The sequence below is a fragment of the Notolabrus celidotus genome, chromosome 14, assembly GCF_009762535.1.
Source record: "Notolabrus celidotus isolate fNotCel1 chromosome 14, fNotCel1.pri, whole genome shotgun sequence".
NCBI classification, from domain to species: Eukaryota; Metazoa; Chordata; class Actinopteri; order Labriformes; family Labridae; genus Notolabrus; species Notolabrus celidotus.
In genome coordinates this window covers 928,236-943,676 of record NC_048285.1, presented here as the reverse complement: position 1 = coordinate 943,676, position 15,441 = coordinate 928,236, and the positions used below count along the sequence as shown (strand labels likewise).

Sequence of the window (15,441 nt, the reverse complement as noted above, 5' to 3'; positions counted from 1 at the left end):
GAGTTTTCTTTCCTTACGACAACGCTCTGATGTTTTTAAAACCAGGGTCAGTTTGTCCACAGGGGGCGCTCTACGTCATATGAATCTATGCTGACGGGCGCGGCTGCAGAAAGCATCGACTGAACGTTACAGTATCGACTCTGCTGCTGCAGCCGGCTCTCTCTGCAGCCTCCGTCAGCAGTCAGATATTTATTAGAGTCAGAATAAATGAGTCACTTTAATCATTCAGAGCCCACGTCTCCACCCACGCAGCACAGAGAGTGAGACGTCACTCCAAACAACATCAGCAGAGTTATAATCCAACCTGCAGACACACAGATCGATGCCTCTGGGTTTACTCTCCCTCAGGAACTTCTTCTTTAACTTTCTTTTACCTGGAGATCAGCTCAGAGCTCTGACGCTGTGCTGCAGGACTCTCCTCCTGCAGGACTCTCCTCCTGCAGGACTCTCCTCCTGCAGGACTCTCCTCCTGTCTTAGTTTCAGAGCTGAACACGGATCCATCCCGCTGAGCGAGGAGAGCTTACCTTGTCCTGTGCAGTCAGGAGCTTCGAATCCAGCTCTCTCTTCTCCTTCAGCACCTTCTGCTTCTCATCGTACTCCTCCTCGAGCTGGACCTCCATCTGCTTCAGCTACACACGCACACACGCACACACGCACACGCACACACACACACACACACACACACACACACACACACACACACACACACACACACACACACACACACACACAGGGGTGAGTAAAGTCATATTTCCTCCTGATCAGAAACTTATGGTTAAACTTTAGTGAGGCACGGTGAAGCGGCTGTGAGAGGTGGTGCCTCGGAGCATCTTTAACCTCCAGAGACTTACATAAGAACTCTGCCCACTTATAAAACACAGAATCCTAACGCGGTCCGGTCTTCCTGTTTTATAAACCAGCTCTTAAAAACACTTCCCCAGCCTGGGATGGAGTTCAAAGTGTCCTCAGACGCTCCTATAGGGACTCTTTATTTATTAAACTCTGTAATCCATCATCAAGCTGAACCTGCGTGTGTAAATGTCGGCGTTAGACACAGAGCAGAGGCCGCGCTCCCCGCCTGTGTAAGTGCACACAAAGCTAATTACGCGTGGCTAACGAGGGCCGGACCGAGGGGGGCCGGGGGGCGGTCAGATCCAGCAAAGCAAAACAAACAGAAAGCAGCATTAACATCAGTGATAACAACAGCAGCACCGTATTCTCACAGCAGAACTCCCACTCCCACTCCCACACAGGACAAACACACAAACAATCCTCTGTCTGCGTCGCTCACACACACCTACATCATTTAGCTTCTCAGACCCCAATTAGAGACGATACGGTTCTATACAAACAAACATGACGGAGACAGAGTCCATCAGACACAGTCAGGAGCTGATCTGCTCGTCTGTTAGTGTCAGCGATTAAAGACGGACTAACAAGGTTGGTTAGTGATTCCACTTTACAAACCAGGGCTGCACTTCATCTGAACCAAGCATTATGTAGAGAGAAAGGTCTGAGGCTTATAAATACCATATACTCCACATTAATGTCACCTCCAGAAGTCTGATACTTTTATTTCTTACTGAAATCAAACTCCCCTATAAAGTGTGAGTGACGAGAAATAATGGCCTGCCTCAAATAAAGGCCTGTCTAACTAAATATGGGCGATTAGCGAAGTCTAGACGGCCATTTAAAGGTGACACATTCCGCTCTTTTTCATCAACATATATTGGTCCAAGAGGTCCCCAAAACATGTCTTTAAAGTTTATGCTCAAAAAAACACTTTGAAATCAGATTTTGGTCTGCCTGAAAAACCCTCTTCTTCAGTCCTGCTCAGAACACTCTGTTTTCTCTCTGACCACGCCCCCTCAGGAAGTGGATGTGGCCTCGGCTCTCCAGCACGTTGATCTAATGTTTACATGTTGGCTGAATATACACGGCTGCTCACAGACCAGCGTTACTTCAACCCTCTGAATCTGATCCAGAATCTGATCCTGACGGAGAGGCGCCTGCAACAGGACCTTTCTGAACCATTGGTCACAGATTTAGTGTTTCTTGTTGTTTTATTTATCAGTATGTAGACGTTAGTCTTGGTACACAGCTACAGCTACAGCTATGAACATGTAGCTATGTGGCTATGCTAATTAGCACTAGCACTTATCCATGACAAATAAAAATCATCCACTAGATCTTCAAATCTGCAGACGTGGGGAGTAAAACTGACCTCTGCCAGAAAGGCAGCAGGACATTTCTGAACCATTGGTCACAGATTCTGTGTTTCTTGTTGTTTTATTTGTCAGTATGTCGACGTGTGTCTTGCTACACAGCTACAAACATGTAGCTATGTGGCTATGCTAACTAGCGCTAGCACTTTTCCATGATAAATAAAAATCATCCACTAGATCCTCAAATCTGCAGACGTGGGGAGTAAAACCGACCTCTGTGTTTATTTAGACAGCCTACAACTAGCATGCCTCCCTCCTAAGCTCCTTGTTAGCACACATGTGTGCAGGGAATGAAAAACAGAGGAGGGGTTGAGTTGTATTTTATACAGTCTATGGGCTGAACAAGCTCCGAGCTCTGACTTCAGTTACAGACCGGATATTGTTGTGACGTATGAAAATCACTGAAAACTGAAACGGCTGGTTTCACACATATTTACAGAAAAGTGGAGAAATCAGAACAGGGGCAGAATGGATTCTTTTCATTCTCGGGGGGTTTGTACACATGCCAGGGAAACATATTTCAGGTACTGAACCATTAAAAAGTTGATTTTGCATGATATGTCACCTTTAAGTACAAACGATGACCCAACAAGAGACACCTGATATGATCTCAAACTAACTAACAGATACTGATGTAGTCTGTGTCTGACAGTGACGGAGCTTCTCTTCTCTCGCGAGAGGAAAGCATCTTAAATAATCTAAATATATGTTCACAGAACAGCTGGTTACAAACTCCTCCATCCTGCACCCTGGAGTTCATTCATTTCAAGCTACACTATTTCAAAAGAGAGCTTAAAGTAGTGAAGAACAGATGGTCTGGTCTTTTTGTGTGTGGGCTGCCAGGTAAAGATAAAGACGGGAGGAGTGTTCAGGTTAGAAGAGATTTCTCAATTTAGTCATTGAAAAAAAAGAGGCTGGATTACAGATGCCTGATATTGCCTCGCTATCTTCTCCGTCTCAAGGTCTGATTCACAAAGCAGACTGCGTTTATGACTTACAAGAGCAAGAACGCTCATTAAGCTCTGCAGCTCTGTGCAGCTTGCTCTTGTTTTGTGTCTGATGTAGAGATGAGCTGTCAGCATCCCCATGGAGCTCAGATCTGTCCTCATATGGACAATGAGCTGATGGGGAGGGGGAGCATCTTGTAATTATGATGGTGATGTTGGATCATAGTAAGGTCAGTGTGACATGAACACACCCTACGTTAAGGTGTGTGAGTGTTTTGTGTCTTTAAATGCTCGGGAAGAATATTAACTCAAGTTTTTGCTGTTTCCACCTCTGTCCCTCGTCGTATGATGAATCTCTCGGTGTCTCCTGAGTCATAGGACATTCATTACCTCCTCCTCACACACATTGAAGCGCTGTATTGTGTAACATAAAGTTAAATCACGGTGTGTCCTGAGCGTTGTTACCTTCTTGCTGCAGGACTGTCGGATCTCCTCCACCTCGTCGTCTTTGCTCTCGATCTCTTTGGAGTGAGTCTGACGCAGACGCTCCGTCTCCATCTCCAGACGCAGCTTGGCCTGAAAGAAAAATACAAACACGGAGCGCAGCGCTGTCATCGCGGCTTAAAGCAGCACTTTGCTGATTTCCAACCTTATTTCCATGCATTATTCACAGGCGAGTGTGTGTCCACAGTGCTTTCTGTTGTTTCTTTAGGCTGCTAACAGACTCTGACATCTGCTCAGAGTGCATGAAGAGCGGGGAGTTAGCATTAAAAACCTTCGCTTCTCCTCTGCTGTCTGTTAGAATTTACTACAGCGCGGGCTGCTGAGAGTTTACATCACACAGAAACTACAGAATACACATTATGATCGCTTTGAATAACGTCACAGATCCTCCACAGCCCAGAGCTCCTCATACCCCAAACTCAGACATGCTGGACTCAAAGTTCAGGAGCAGATGATCGTCCTCAAACTCTGAGGTTTGATCCAGAACTCCATGAAAGCACATTATAAACAAACAGAGGACTGTGTTCATCACTGATTGGCATGTGTGTTCCTGCAGGGCCTCATTCTCTAAGTGGAGCTCTCTGCTGCGTCAGTACCTGCTCCAGCATCTGGATTGTTCCGGCCTGCTCGTCCAGCTCCTCCTCCTGGTCCTTCACTTTGGCCTCCATGTCCCGGAGCTGCTTCCTCACCTGGATGATAGAGAAAGACAACAACACAGTGACCCTTAGCTGTGTCTGACAATATAACAGCCTCTGAGAGTGAAGCTGGAGTGTGTTCCTCCTGCTGTTGCTCTCCATACATACTGTTTTTCCTGCAGACACAAAGCCTGCTCACTACAGAGTCCACAAGAGTCCCCAAACTAAAACCCAGACCTCTGATCAGATTCTGTATCATGTGGAATCCTTAAATAAAGATCAGTGTTTCAGTGCCGCCCTGAAGGATCTCAGTTTGGAACAAAGACTCAGTTGAGAGACTTTAACCTCGATCAATAAGACGACACGCTGATGAATCATGAGGAGAAAAACAGACCTTGGCCAGAGATGCTTCATCCTTGGACTCCTGGGAGTTGAGGTCCTGCAGCTCAGCCTCCAGCTGGTCCACCTTCAGGTTCACCGCACACACCTCTAGGTCTTTGTCCTGCAGGAGAGAGCAGAGAGGAGGAAGAGGAGGAGGAGGGTGTGAACATGGAGCACACACACACACACACACGTGATGAGGAAAGGCTGTGTTTACTCAGATCAGCAGGTAGCTACAAGGTGTACAAACACAAACACACAGAACAATATTTCCACAGCCTGGGTTCATAATCACAAAGTCCTGCAGCACGGACCGACACGGTGCAGACCTGCAGGACTCCAGTATGCACGCAGGCAGATTGTGGAGGGACATTATGGGATGTGAAGGTAGGTAACAGAAAATCATCTTCTGTTTAAACAGCTGGTCAGATCATTAAAGTTAACAGTGATTTAGATTGAGTGCATCTACATTTTTAAAGAATGTAATAAAGTCTTCTGAGTGCACAAATATAACAAAGTGTCAGAGAAACTTTAATAAGTTAGAACTGAAGTTTTCAGCTTTTATCTCTCAGGATGTTTGCTGAACATGTCCAAGTTTATTGTGTCCAAACTCTGCAGAACTTATTTTATATACCATGACAAAAGTTGGAAAGTATTAACCATAAATATGCCGTCACTAGTATTATTAGTTAATAACCATTAATTCTGGGGTAATAAATACATGCATGTGTCTCTTGAATGAGCTGTTCAGTTTGTAAGCTCACATAAAATTAATTTAACATGCTCTGTTTGTTTTTCTTTGATAGTTGATCAACTTTAAGTGTTTCACCTGAGCACCAGCATCACCTCTTCTTAGCTAACCCTTATAGCTAACAGCTAACCGCCAACTGCTAAGGGGCTAACGGTACTTCATTTATGTACATTTATTTGTTGAAGGCCTGATATTAAAGTAAAAAAAGGAAAGCAATCCCTTAAAGGTGACATATTCCACTCTTTTTCATCAATATATATTGGTCTAAGAGGTCCCCAAAACATGTCTTTAAAGTTTATGCTCAAAAAAACACTTTGAAATCAGATTTTGGCATGCCTGAAGAACCCTCTTTGTCAGCCCTGCTCAGAACAGGCTGTTTTCTCTCTGACCACGCCCCCTCAGGAAGTGGCTATCTCCTCGGCTATCCAGCACATTGATCTAATGTTTACATGTTGGCTGAATATACACGGCTGCTCAGAGATCGCGTTACTTCAACCCTCTGAATGTGATCCAGAACCTGATCCTGACGGAGAGGCGCCTGCAGCAGGACCTTTCTGAAGGATTGGTCACAGATTTAGTGTTTCTTGTTGTTTTATTTGTCAGTATGTAGACGTGTGTCTTGGTACACAGCTACAGCTACGAAATGTAGCTATGTAGCTATGCTAACTAGCGCTAGCACTTTTCCATGAAAACTAAAAATCATCCACTAGATCTTCAAATCTGCAGACATGGGGAGTAAAACCGACCTTTGTGTTTATTAAGACAGCCTACAACTAGCATGCCTCCCTCCTAAGCTCCTTGTTAGCACACATGTGTGCAGGGAATGAAAAACAGAGGAGAGGTTGAGTTGTATTTTATAGTCTATGGGCTGAACAAGCTCCGAGCTCTGACTCCGTTACAGACCGGATATTGTTGTTACGTAACAAAAACACTGAAGTCTGAAACGGCTGGTTTCACACACATTTACAGAAAGGTGGAGAAATCAGAACAGGGGCAGAATGGATTTTTTTCATTCTCGGGGGGTTTGTAGACATGCCAGGGAAACATATTTCAGGTAGAGAACCATTAAAAAGTCGATTTTGCATGATATGTCACCTTTAAAGTTTAAAAATTAAACTGAAAAATAATTTTAAATAACAAAAACTTTCTGGATTTTCTTTTCCACCAAATAATTTAAAATACATATTTTAAGTTTTAAGTTTTTCATCATCACAGAGAGTTTGTTTAAACCTGTTAACATGCAGACTAAACTAAGAGGAGATCAAGACAGCTCCTACACTCTTCACAGCAACGTGTCAACATCAGCATGGACTGAGTGGACTGCATCTACTGATAGAAACACAGCTGTGTTCTTCTCACTGCATGTTCACAAAGTGCAGAGAGTTCAAAGTCAAACTGTTTGTTTTTTGCATCTAAATTCAAAGTTTGTGCGTTCATCTTCTTTACCGCAACATGAAAATAAGTTTCATCTGTGTCATGCTTCTATATGTTTCCTAATAATCTCACATCATAATCTTCAGGGCCGAGTTTTTCTTCATATTACTCTTAAACTGCTTTTAACAAGACATGATAATACATTGTAAATGCAAACCTAGTAGTGTGTGCTAGCCAAGCACCAACCTTTAAGCTACTGACAGCAGGTTAAATCAGCATTCAGCAAACTGCTGGCTCTCTTTACGTTTATCATGCTCACATCAGGAGCTAGGAAGTAGCAGCAATGTAAGCTAGGAGAGGGAAATATTGAAATACTGCCTCATGATCCTTCTCATTTACCAGGCGCCTTTTCTTTTTCAGGTCTGGATCAGTCGAGCAGTCATCAGGTGACCGTGACTCTTTGTTGGTTTTTGTATAAAACTCATGTAAACCTGGAACACAGGCTGCAGCCTGGAGCTCACAACCCCAGCATGACATCAGAATAATAGCTGGACGTGAATCAGATCAGCTTCTTTAAAAATCTAGAAGAGCTACTTAATTTGTCATGATCATAAAAAGATGTGCATGAAAATAAACGTTGAATAGATAATCTATATGAACTCTATCATCCTGAGGTTTAGGACACAGACTGAACGACGCAGACACAAACCTCCAGCTGCTGTCGGAGGCTGAAGGCGTCTCCGCTCAGCACGTCTTTCTCTCGGGCCAGTTTCTCCCTCAGGCTCCTCTCCCTCTGCACCTCCTCCTGCACTCCGCTCAGCTCGCTGTCAAACCTGCACGCATGAACACACACCGCGCTGATTAACACTGTCACAACACTCTGATGAAGCCACGGCTTCGACCCAGCAAGAGAGGGAAAAATTACAGAGTGAAAGTTCATGAGCAGAGCAAATTAGTCTCAATGTGCTGAGCTGGTTTCTAAGAAGAGGCTTCAATGGAAAGTGTTTTAACTACAGCGAGAATATTCACAGGGCAGGTCCCTCGCTAGTAGACACACACACACACACACAGAGACACACACACACACACACACACACACACACTGTGTAGCTGCAGAATAAATGAGCTGGGGACTCGTCTGTTCTCTCTGCACAGCGTGATGCTATAAACAATCTGGAGCACAAAACAGGTTTTCTTTACAGTTTTTCTTGTTACTACAGCAACACCACTGGACCTGACACGGCACACAATGAGGTAATACAAGAGTGTGAAGTCACGTGTATCCCCTACAGAGTGTGTGTGTGTGTGTGTGTGTGTGTGTGTGTGTGTGTGTGTGTGTGTGCGTGTGCGTGTCTGTACTGACTTCCTCTGCTTCTTCTCCAGGTCGTGGTTGCGGCTCTGTTGGCCCTCCAGGTGGAGTTTGGTGTCCTGCAGCTCAGACGTCAGGCGCTGAGTCTTCTTCTTCAGCTGCTGGACGTTTCTCTGGGACTCCTCGTTGTCAGCCTGCAGGTCGCTGATCTGCACGAACACACAGGGGGAAGCAGACAACCAATCAGGACTGAGGAGCACAACGAGAGATGTCAAAGAGATGAAGTATGCACGGGAATAAATGTCCCACAAAGAGAGAGGAGGGACGCTTTCTGTGTTTCTGCAGCCAGGATGAAGAAGTGTTGAAATAGAAAAGTTTGTAATGTATTTTTAAGGACAGTATGATGAAACTAACCATGTCAGCATGTAAAGCAGGTAATATTTGGCAGGTTAAGGTGGATTCATGGATCATTACTTCAGTGTTTGTAAGTAAAAGTGTCCGCTCTCACTCACCCTCCTCTCCAGCTGCCGTTTGTTCTGCTGCTCCACCTCCAGCTTGTCCTCAAACTCCTGCTGCAGCCGCTTCTTGGTGAACTCAATCTCCCTGATGGCTCGCTCGTACTTCAGCCTCCACTCTCCACCTGTCACATCAGCACCGTCAGCACCGTCACATCAGCACCATCACAGCCTGAATCAATGCATTCTGCAGCTTTGTATGTTTGTGTATTCTGCAGACCTCCCAAACGAGGAGAAAGCTTTGCACAAACACAGAGTTAATATAGAGGATGAAGGATATGAAGCTCTGTCTTGTTTGTGCAGCTAAAGGAAACGTCAGAGGATCACTGAAGTCATCAGGATTCCTCCTCTGGAGACCCTGAATATCTAGACCCAACCTCAAAGCAATCAACGCCACTTTGCTTCAGATAATCCATCTTAAATTTGGACCAACCGACAAAATTTCATTTCATGAACTTCTTTATTTTAAAGACGTGAATCTCTAAATTCAAATGTAAAAAAAGAAACTAGATTTTTAACTGAGCCTGGACGCTCCAATCAAAGGGTTTGGACTTCCTAAAATCTGTTCTCCAGGATCAGGTAATCCGGTTTACTCTTGTCCTGGTCTTCCACAGAAAACATGGACTGAACAAGAGACAGACTTTTGAGGATGACCATATTTTGATTTCCAGAGCTCTACAGTCATGGCCAAAAGTTTTGAGAATGACACAAATATTACATTTTCACAAAGTCTGCTGCTTCAGGGTTTTTAGGTGTTTTTGTCAGATGTTTCTATGGTATAATGAAATACAATTAGAAGCATTTCATAAGTATCAAAAGCTTTTATTGAGAATTACACAGAATTCATGCAATAAGTCAATATTTGCAGTGTTGACCCTTCTTTTTCAAGACCTCTGCAATCCTCCCTGGCATGCTGTCAATCAACTTCTGGACCAAATCCTGACTGATGGCAGTCCATTCTTGCAGAATCAATGCTTGGAGTTTGTCAGAATTTGTGGGTTTTTGATTGTCCACCCGCCTCTTGAGGATTGACCACAAGTTCTCAATGGGATTAATATCTGGGGAGTTTCCTGGCCAAGGGCCCAAAATCTTAATGTTTTGTTCCCCGAGCCATTTTGTTATGACTTTTGCTTTATGGCAAGGTGCTCCATCATGCTGGAAAAGGCATTCTTCATCACCAAACTGCCCTTGGATGGTTGGGAGAAGTTGCTCTTGGAGGACGTTCTGGTACCATTCTTTATTCATGGCTGTGTTTTTAGGCAAGATTGTGAGAGAGCCCACTCCCTTGACCAAAAAGCAACTCCACACATGAGTGGTCTCAGGATGCTTCACTGTTGGCAAGAGACAGGACTGATGGTAGCGCTCACCTCGTCTTCTCCGAACAAGCCTTCCTCCAGATGCCCCAAACAATGGGAAAGGGGATTCATCAGAGAAAATGACTTTACCCCAGTCCTCAGCAGTCCAGTCCCTGTACCTTCTGCAGAATATCAGTCTGTCCCTGATGTTTTTACTGGAGAGAAGTGGCTTCTTTGCTGCCCTCCTTGACACCAGGCCTTCCTCCAAAAGTCTTCGCCTCACTGTGCGTGCAGATGCACTCACACCTGCCTGCTGCCATTCCTGAGCAAGCTCTGCACTGGTGGTGGCCCGATCCCGCAGCTGTAACACCTTCAGGAGACGGCCCTGGTGCTTGCTGGACTTTCTTGGGCGCCCTGGAGCCTGTTTGGCACCAATTGAACCTCTCTCCTTGAAGTTCTTGATAATTGGATAGACGGTTGACTGAGGTGCAATCTTACTCGCTGCTATAAACTTCCCTGTTAGGCCCTTTTTGTGCAATGCAATGATGGCTGCACGTGTTTCCTTGCAGGTAACCATGGCTAACAGATGAGGAACAATGGTGTCATGCACCATCTTCCTTTTAAAGTGTCCAGTCACTCAATCATGACAGATTGATCGCCAGCCTTGTCCTCATCAACACCCACACCTGTGTTAATGTGTGTGACACCTGTGTGTCATTGAAATGATGTTAGCTGGTCCTTTTGTGGCAGGGCTGAAATGCAGTGGAAATGTGTTTTTGGTGATAAAGTTCATTTTCAAGGCAAAGAGGGACTTTGCAATTAATTGCAGTTGAGCTGATCACTCCTCATAACATTCTGGAGTATATGCAAATTGCCATTATAAAAACTGAAACAGCAGACTTTGTGAAAATTAATAGTTGTGTCATTCTCAAAACTTTTGGCCATGACTGTACATGGGACTACGTGTTTTGTCCACAGGGGGCAGTATAATCCAGATTTTCGGATCACAATTAACTTAATCCTGCTCAAATGTTTCATCACATCCTGCAGGTTTAAAAAGGATCAAATCAAAACTGGATTCAACCTGTTTCCATGATTTGATCTCATCTGATCAGACTAACTAAACTGGGTCCTGATATTTATTAAATCTGAGACTAAGCTCTTCATCCAGAGGCAGTTGAGACCTGATCCCTGAACCTGTTCTCTCTGAAGTCTCTTCAAGAGTCAACCTCCACAGAAAAGGTCTTAGCTTGCGGTCCGACATGAGGAGTGTTTTCTCCCTTCAGTCGAAGCTCTGAGCACAAACAGGAGCCTCTGTTCCAGCCTATGCAACATGAATGAAGACACTTAGAGGAATCGATGGAACATTCACGGTGAGCAGGCCACACAAAGACAGCTGGCAGCCTGCCTGCAGGGCGTCTCTCTGAATCCTGACTTCATTTTTCACTTTTAACTGATCCATCTCTAACAGACTTCTGCACATCGGATTTCTGCACGCTTTTGTCAGAGCATTGATCCAGCGGCCCCCCTCCTGCAGCTCCTCTGAGGGCTTCACACTGGGAGAGAGTCAGTGTGTGTGTGTGTGTGTGCGTGAAGAGGACTTTGTGAGTCTGTCAGAGGTGTTCATGTAATGAGTCAGCATCCAGTAAACACCTAAACTCTGGTACAATCCACCTCTAATCTAAGAGTCTTGGTAAGAGCTCAACAGAGAGAAACTGTCCCTGTTTATGTGGCCTGTTGGAGGGAGGAGTGCTCTGTTATTCAGCCTCACCTGGGTACGGAGGATCAGGTGAGGTTTGTAAGACGGGTGGATGTCTGTGTCAAAGAGGAGCTTGAGCTTAATAGTCTGTGACCAATCAGCAGTTAGCTTCTAACTTTAAGAGGACGAGTTTGAAGCCAGTGGACGTAGACGTGGCTGAAGAAGTCACGCCCAACAAAGGACGAGATTATCAGGATTATAAAGAACAGAGAGGAACGTTGTTGATGTTCAGGAGGTCTAAACCATCCGTTAGACGCTGGTAACGTTGAGCTGCAGTTAGAGCTTGGTGAGGCAGTTTATCTGGACTGCTGTCCTCGTCTCCTCGTCTCAGTGTGCAAACACCGGGTGAGAAAATGAAACCAGTACAGAGATCTGAAACTCCTTTTGGTTTGGTAGTTTTTCACGTACTGAATAAGATCCACGTCAGTCTGCTGGAGTCAGACCTCCAGAGTCCGCTTCACAAACCCTGAGGAACACTTCTAGAAGTCTCTCCTCCAAATGACGAGGATCCACTGAGTCAAAGCGGCCGTACTATCTGTGTGAACAGCTGTGTCCTACAGTCACACTGAACTCAGGCTTAAGATGTTCCTCCTCCACAGACTGAGCCGAGCTGACAGACCTGTCAATCATCCTGACGTGAGACCGCCCCCTCAGACCTGAGGAGCCCCTGTATCAGACTCACACCGGCGTGGGCGCCCGGCAGATTACAGAGAATTTCTTAAAGATGACGCGAGGCCTCAGCAGATCGGTTATAAGGCGCGCGTGTCCGTGTGTGTGTGTGTGTGTGTGTGTGTGTGTGTGTGTGTGTGTGTGTGTGTGTGTGTGTGTGTGAGTGTGTGCAAGTCTGACCTGTGTCGTCGTCATCCATTTCTCCATTGAGCTCAGACGCGCGGATGAGTCGGGCCTCCATCACCTCCATCTCCATGGATTCCATCTGTTTGCTCATGCTGTCAAAGTTCCCCTGATGGAGGGACGAGAGCGAGGAGGCGGTTTACATGACAGCAGTGTTTTAACCATGTGGTACATCACACACTCGCACAAACACACTCACACTCCCACACTGAACCAGAGGAGGTCTCAGGGGTCCACAGGTTGGAGTGTGTGTTCAGAGAGGCTGCAGGTGATGATTTTTGACTCTTATTGTGACTCTGAGAATAGAGGGATGTGAGGACCTTCATGTGATGGGACTGATTCCATCTTTCCTTAAATTAATCTCATATCTAGAGTCCTGAACACGTCTCATCAAACCTGCTCACACATCAGGAGAGAGTCAGGGGGATCAGGGTCTTTGAGATTAGCTGTTTTAATCCAGATTATGGCTTTTTATTCTTATTTACAGGCTCAACACGTGAACAAAGGTCTCCTGGTCCTGAAACACGATCCTCCTCTATCATGGTCAGAGTACAGAGAGGATGCGAGTCCCTCACTCTATCACACGTCGCTCAATTTGCTCCAAACTTCTATCATTTGTCGACCATTCAACCCTGAGACATCGAACTGCAAATACTTTAAGGCTAAAGCGCCATCTAGTGTTCAGAGGTGGTATTACACTAAAAGTCCTGATCGTATCGCCACCCCACGCTAACAAGAAGTTGCGTTTGTTTCAAACTAATCTGCTCTGATTCATTTTTAACCGTGTGACGTCAGACTCCTCCTGAGCATATATCTACGGTTACTTTTAGGTCGTGGTGATAGCACCCCCTACTGGTGATCAGCTGCATTGCATCCTGCGACTCAGCCAAACTTCTCCATGTGCAGGGGTTTGTGTGAGGCGACCTGCAGCTTCAGTTGTATTCATACGTGTAAAAAGGAATCATGTTGTTGTTTTCTTTAAGTTATATTTTTGGGGCATTTTTACCTTTATTTGATCAGACAGCTGCAGAGAGACAGGGGATGTGGGAAGCAGAGAGGGGGGGAAGACATGCAGAAAACGCTCCAGGGCCAGGAGTCAAACCGGCGACCCCTGCAGCGGGGACTACGTTCTATAGATAGAACTATAGATTCAACCAACAGTCCTCTCTCAATCATCCAAAAATAATGAAGAGGTTCATATACACTTGAGGTCAAAATGATTAGCCCCCCAGGAATTCTGGAACATTTTCCTTAAATTCTGCCCAATGTTTGAATCATTGATAAAACTTAATATAAGCAAACATTCACCAGTGTTCTTTAGTAGCTTTGGTACATTATGGAATGTAAAATACATTTTTAGTATAGCTTTATATCAAATAGTGAAAAATGGGGTGGTCAAAATTATTAGCCCCCCAGTGAATTTTTGCTTTTAAAACCTACCTGTGCAGTCTGTTGGCTTCCTAACAACACTTGTGCATCCAAACAGCATTGAGATTTACTTAAGGGACTCTAAACAGAGCACTTGAACACGTTATTGAGAGAGACTACTTATACTAACCATGCCAAAGACAATGGACATCAGTCTTCAGCTCAGAAAGGAGATATTTGAGGTTCATAATAAGGGGGAAGGCTTTACTGTCATTTCCAGGCATTTTACAGTGTCTAGAACAGCTGTACGTTGCATCATTGCAAAGTACAAGGAGACAAACTCTGTTAGAAACAAACCTGGGCGTGGTAGAAAACACAAGATTTCAAGAACTTTGGAGAGGAAAGTAGTCAGATGTCAACAAAAAGCCCCGGACATCTGCCAAGGTGATTGTTGCTGACCTGACCTCCTCTGGAGTTGATTTTTGAAGGAACACAGTTGTGAGGGATCTTCATCATAGTGGGCTTCAGGACCATCGTCCCAGAAGAACCCCTTTACTCAAAGAGCAGCACATCAGAGCCAAACTGAGGTTTACCCACAAACATTTGAAAGGTAAAGATGAGTTTTGGAAGTCTGTCTTTTGATCTGATGGAACTTTTTGGGCATATGGATGTTGTTCATGTTTGGCCAAGAAAGGGAGAGTCCTTCAACCCTTTAGAACACGGTCCTCAGAATTAAACATGGTGGAGGGAGCATCTTACTGTGGGGCTGTTTTGCAGTCTCAGGCACAGGGAGTTGGGGGTGCATGGCATCATGAAAAAAGAAAGTTATGTTGACATTTTGAGGGAAAATGTGAAGAACTCTGCTCTTAGTCTATGGCTTAGGTCGGTGCTGGGTCTTCCAGCAAGACAATGACCCAAAGAATACTTTAAAATTGGTCAAACAGTTCTTAAAGAACACCAAAACCAAGGTCCTGGAGTGGCCCGTACAGAGCCCAGATCTAAATCCTGTGAAGAATCTGTGGCGGGTGCTCAAAGTGAATGTCCATGCTCAGAAACCATGTATTTTGGACCAGCTGGAACAATTTACATTAGAAGAATGTGCCAAAATCCCTCCAGAGACATGTGCCAACCTTGTAAAGAACTATTTGAAGAGGTTGTTGTCAGGTGTAGCTCAGAAAGGGTGAACTATTGACTACTTAGGGCCAGGGGGCTAATAATTTTGGATGTGTCATTTTTACCTTTTCTTGTTTCAATTCATTGCATCAATAAAATATTCAAGTCAAACATAGTGAACATTTTGACTTTGTTCTTTAGGAAACAAATAAACTATAAACCATTGTTTTTAATGGTCATTTTCATGGAGAAAACAAGGGTTTTATCTGATTTCATAAGGGGAGGCTAATCTTTTTGACCTCAACTGTATGTTTGCTCCTTATCTGCAGCTGTGAGCGTCAGCTTCTGTCCCTCCTGTCCCTCCTGAACCTCCTGACCCTCCTGACCCTCCTGTCCCTCCTATACACTAACT

At 44.8% G+C, this 15,441-nt stretch overlaps 1 protein-coding gene across 5 annotated transcripts in view; it reads right to left on the bottom strand.

The window, feature by feature from the left end:
- myo18ab (myosin XVIIIAb) overlaps positions 1 to 15,441 on the bottom strand; it is a 157,958-nt gene that overhangs the window by 37,717 nt on the left and 104,800 nt on the right. For all 5 annotated transcript variants that reach the window (XM_034701124.1, XM_034701121.1, XM_034701122.1 and 2 more), the window contains 8 exons: positions 12,546 to 12,657; positions 8,640 to 8,767; positions 8,182 to 8,336; positions 7,528 to 7,651; positions 4,707 to 4,814; positions 4,274 to 4,366; positions 3,639 to 3,749; positions 526 to 630 (listed from right to left, as the gene is read on the bottom strand). In XM_034701124.1, coding sequence (XP_034557015.1) covers positions 526 to 630; positions 3,639 to 3,749; positions 4,274 to 4,366; positions 4,707 to 4,814; positions 7,528 to 7,651; positions 8,182 to 8,336; positions 8,640 to 8,767; positions 12,546 to 12,657 — 936 coding nt within the window. The remainder of the gene's footprint in view (positions 1 to 525; positions 631 to 3,638; positions 3,750 to 4,273; positions 4,367 to 4,706; positions 4,815 to 7,527; positions 7,652 to 8,181; positions 8,337 to 8,639; positions 8,768 to 12,545; positions 12,658 to 15,441) is intronic.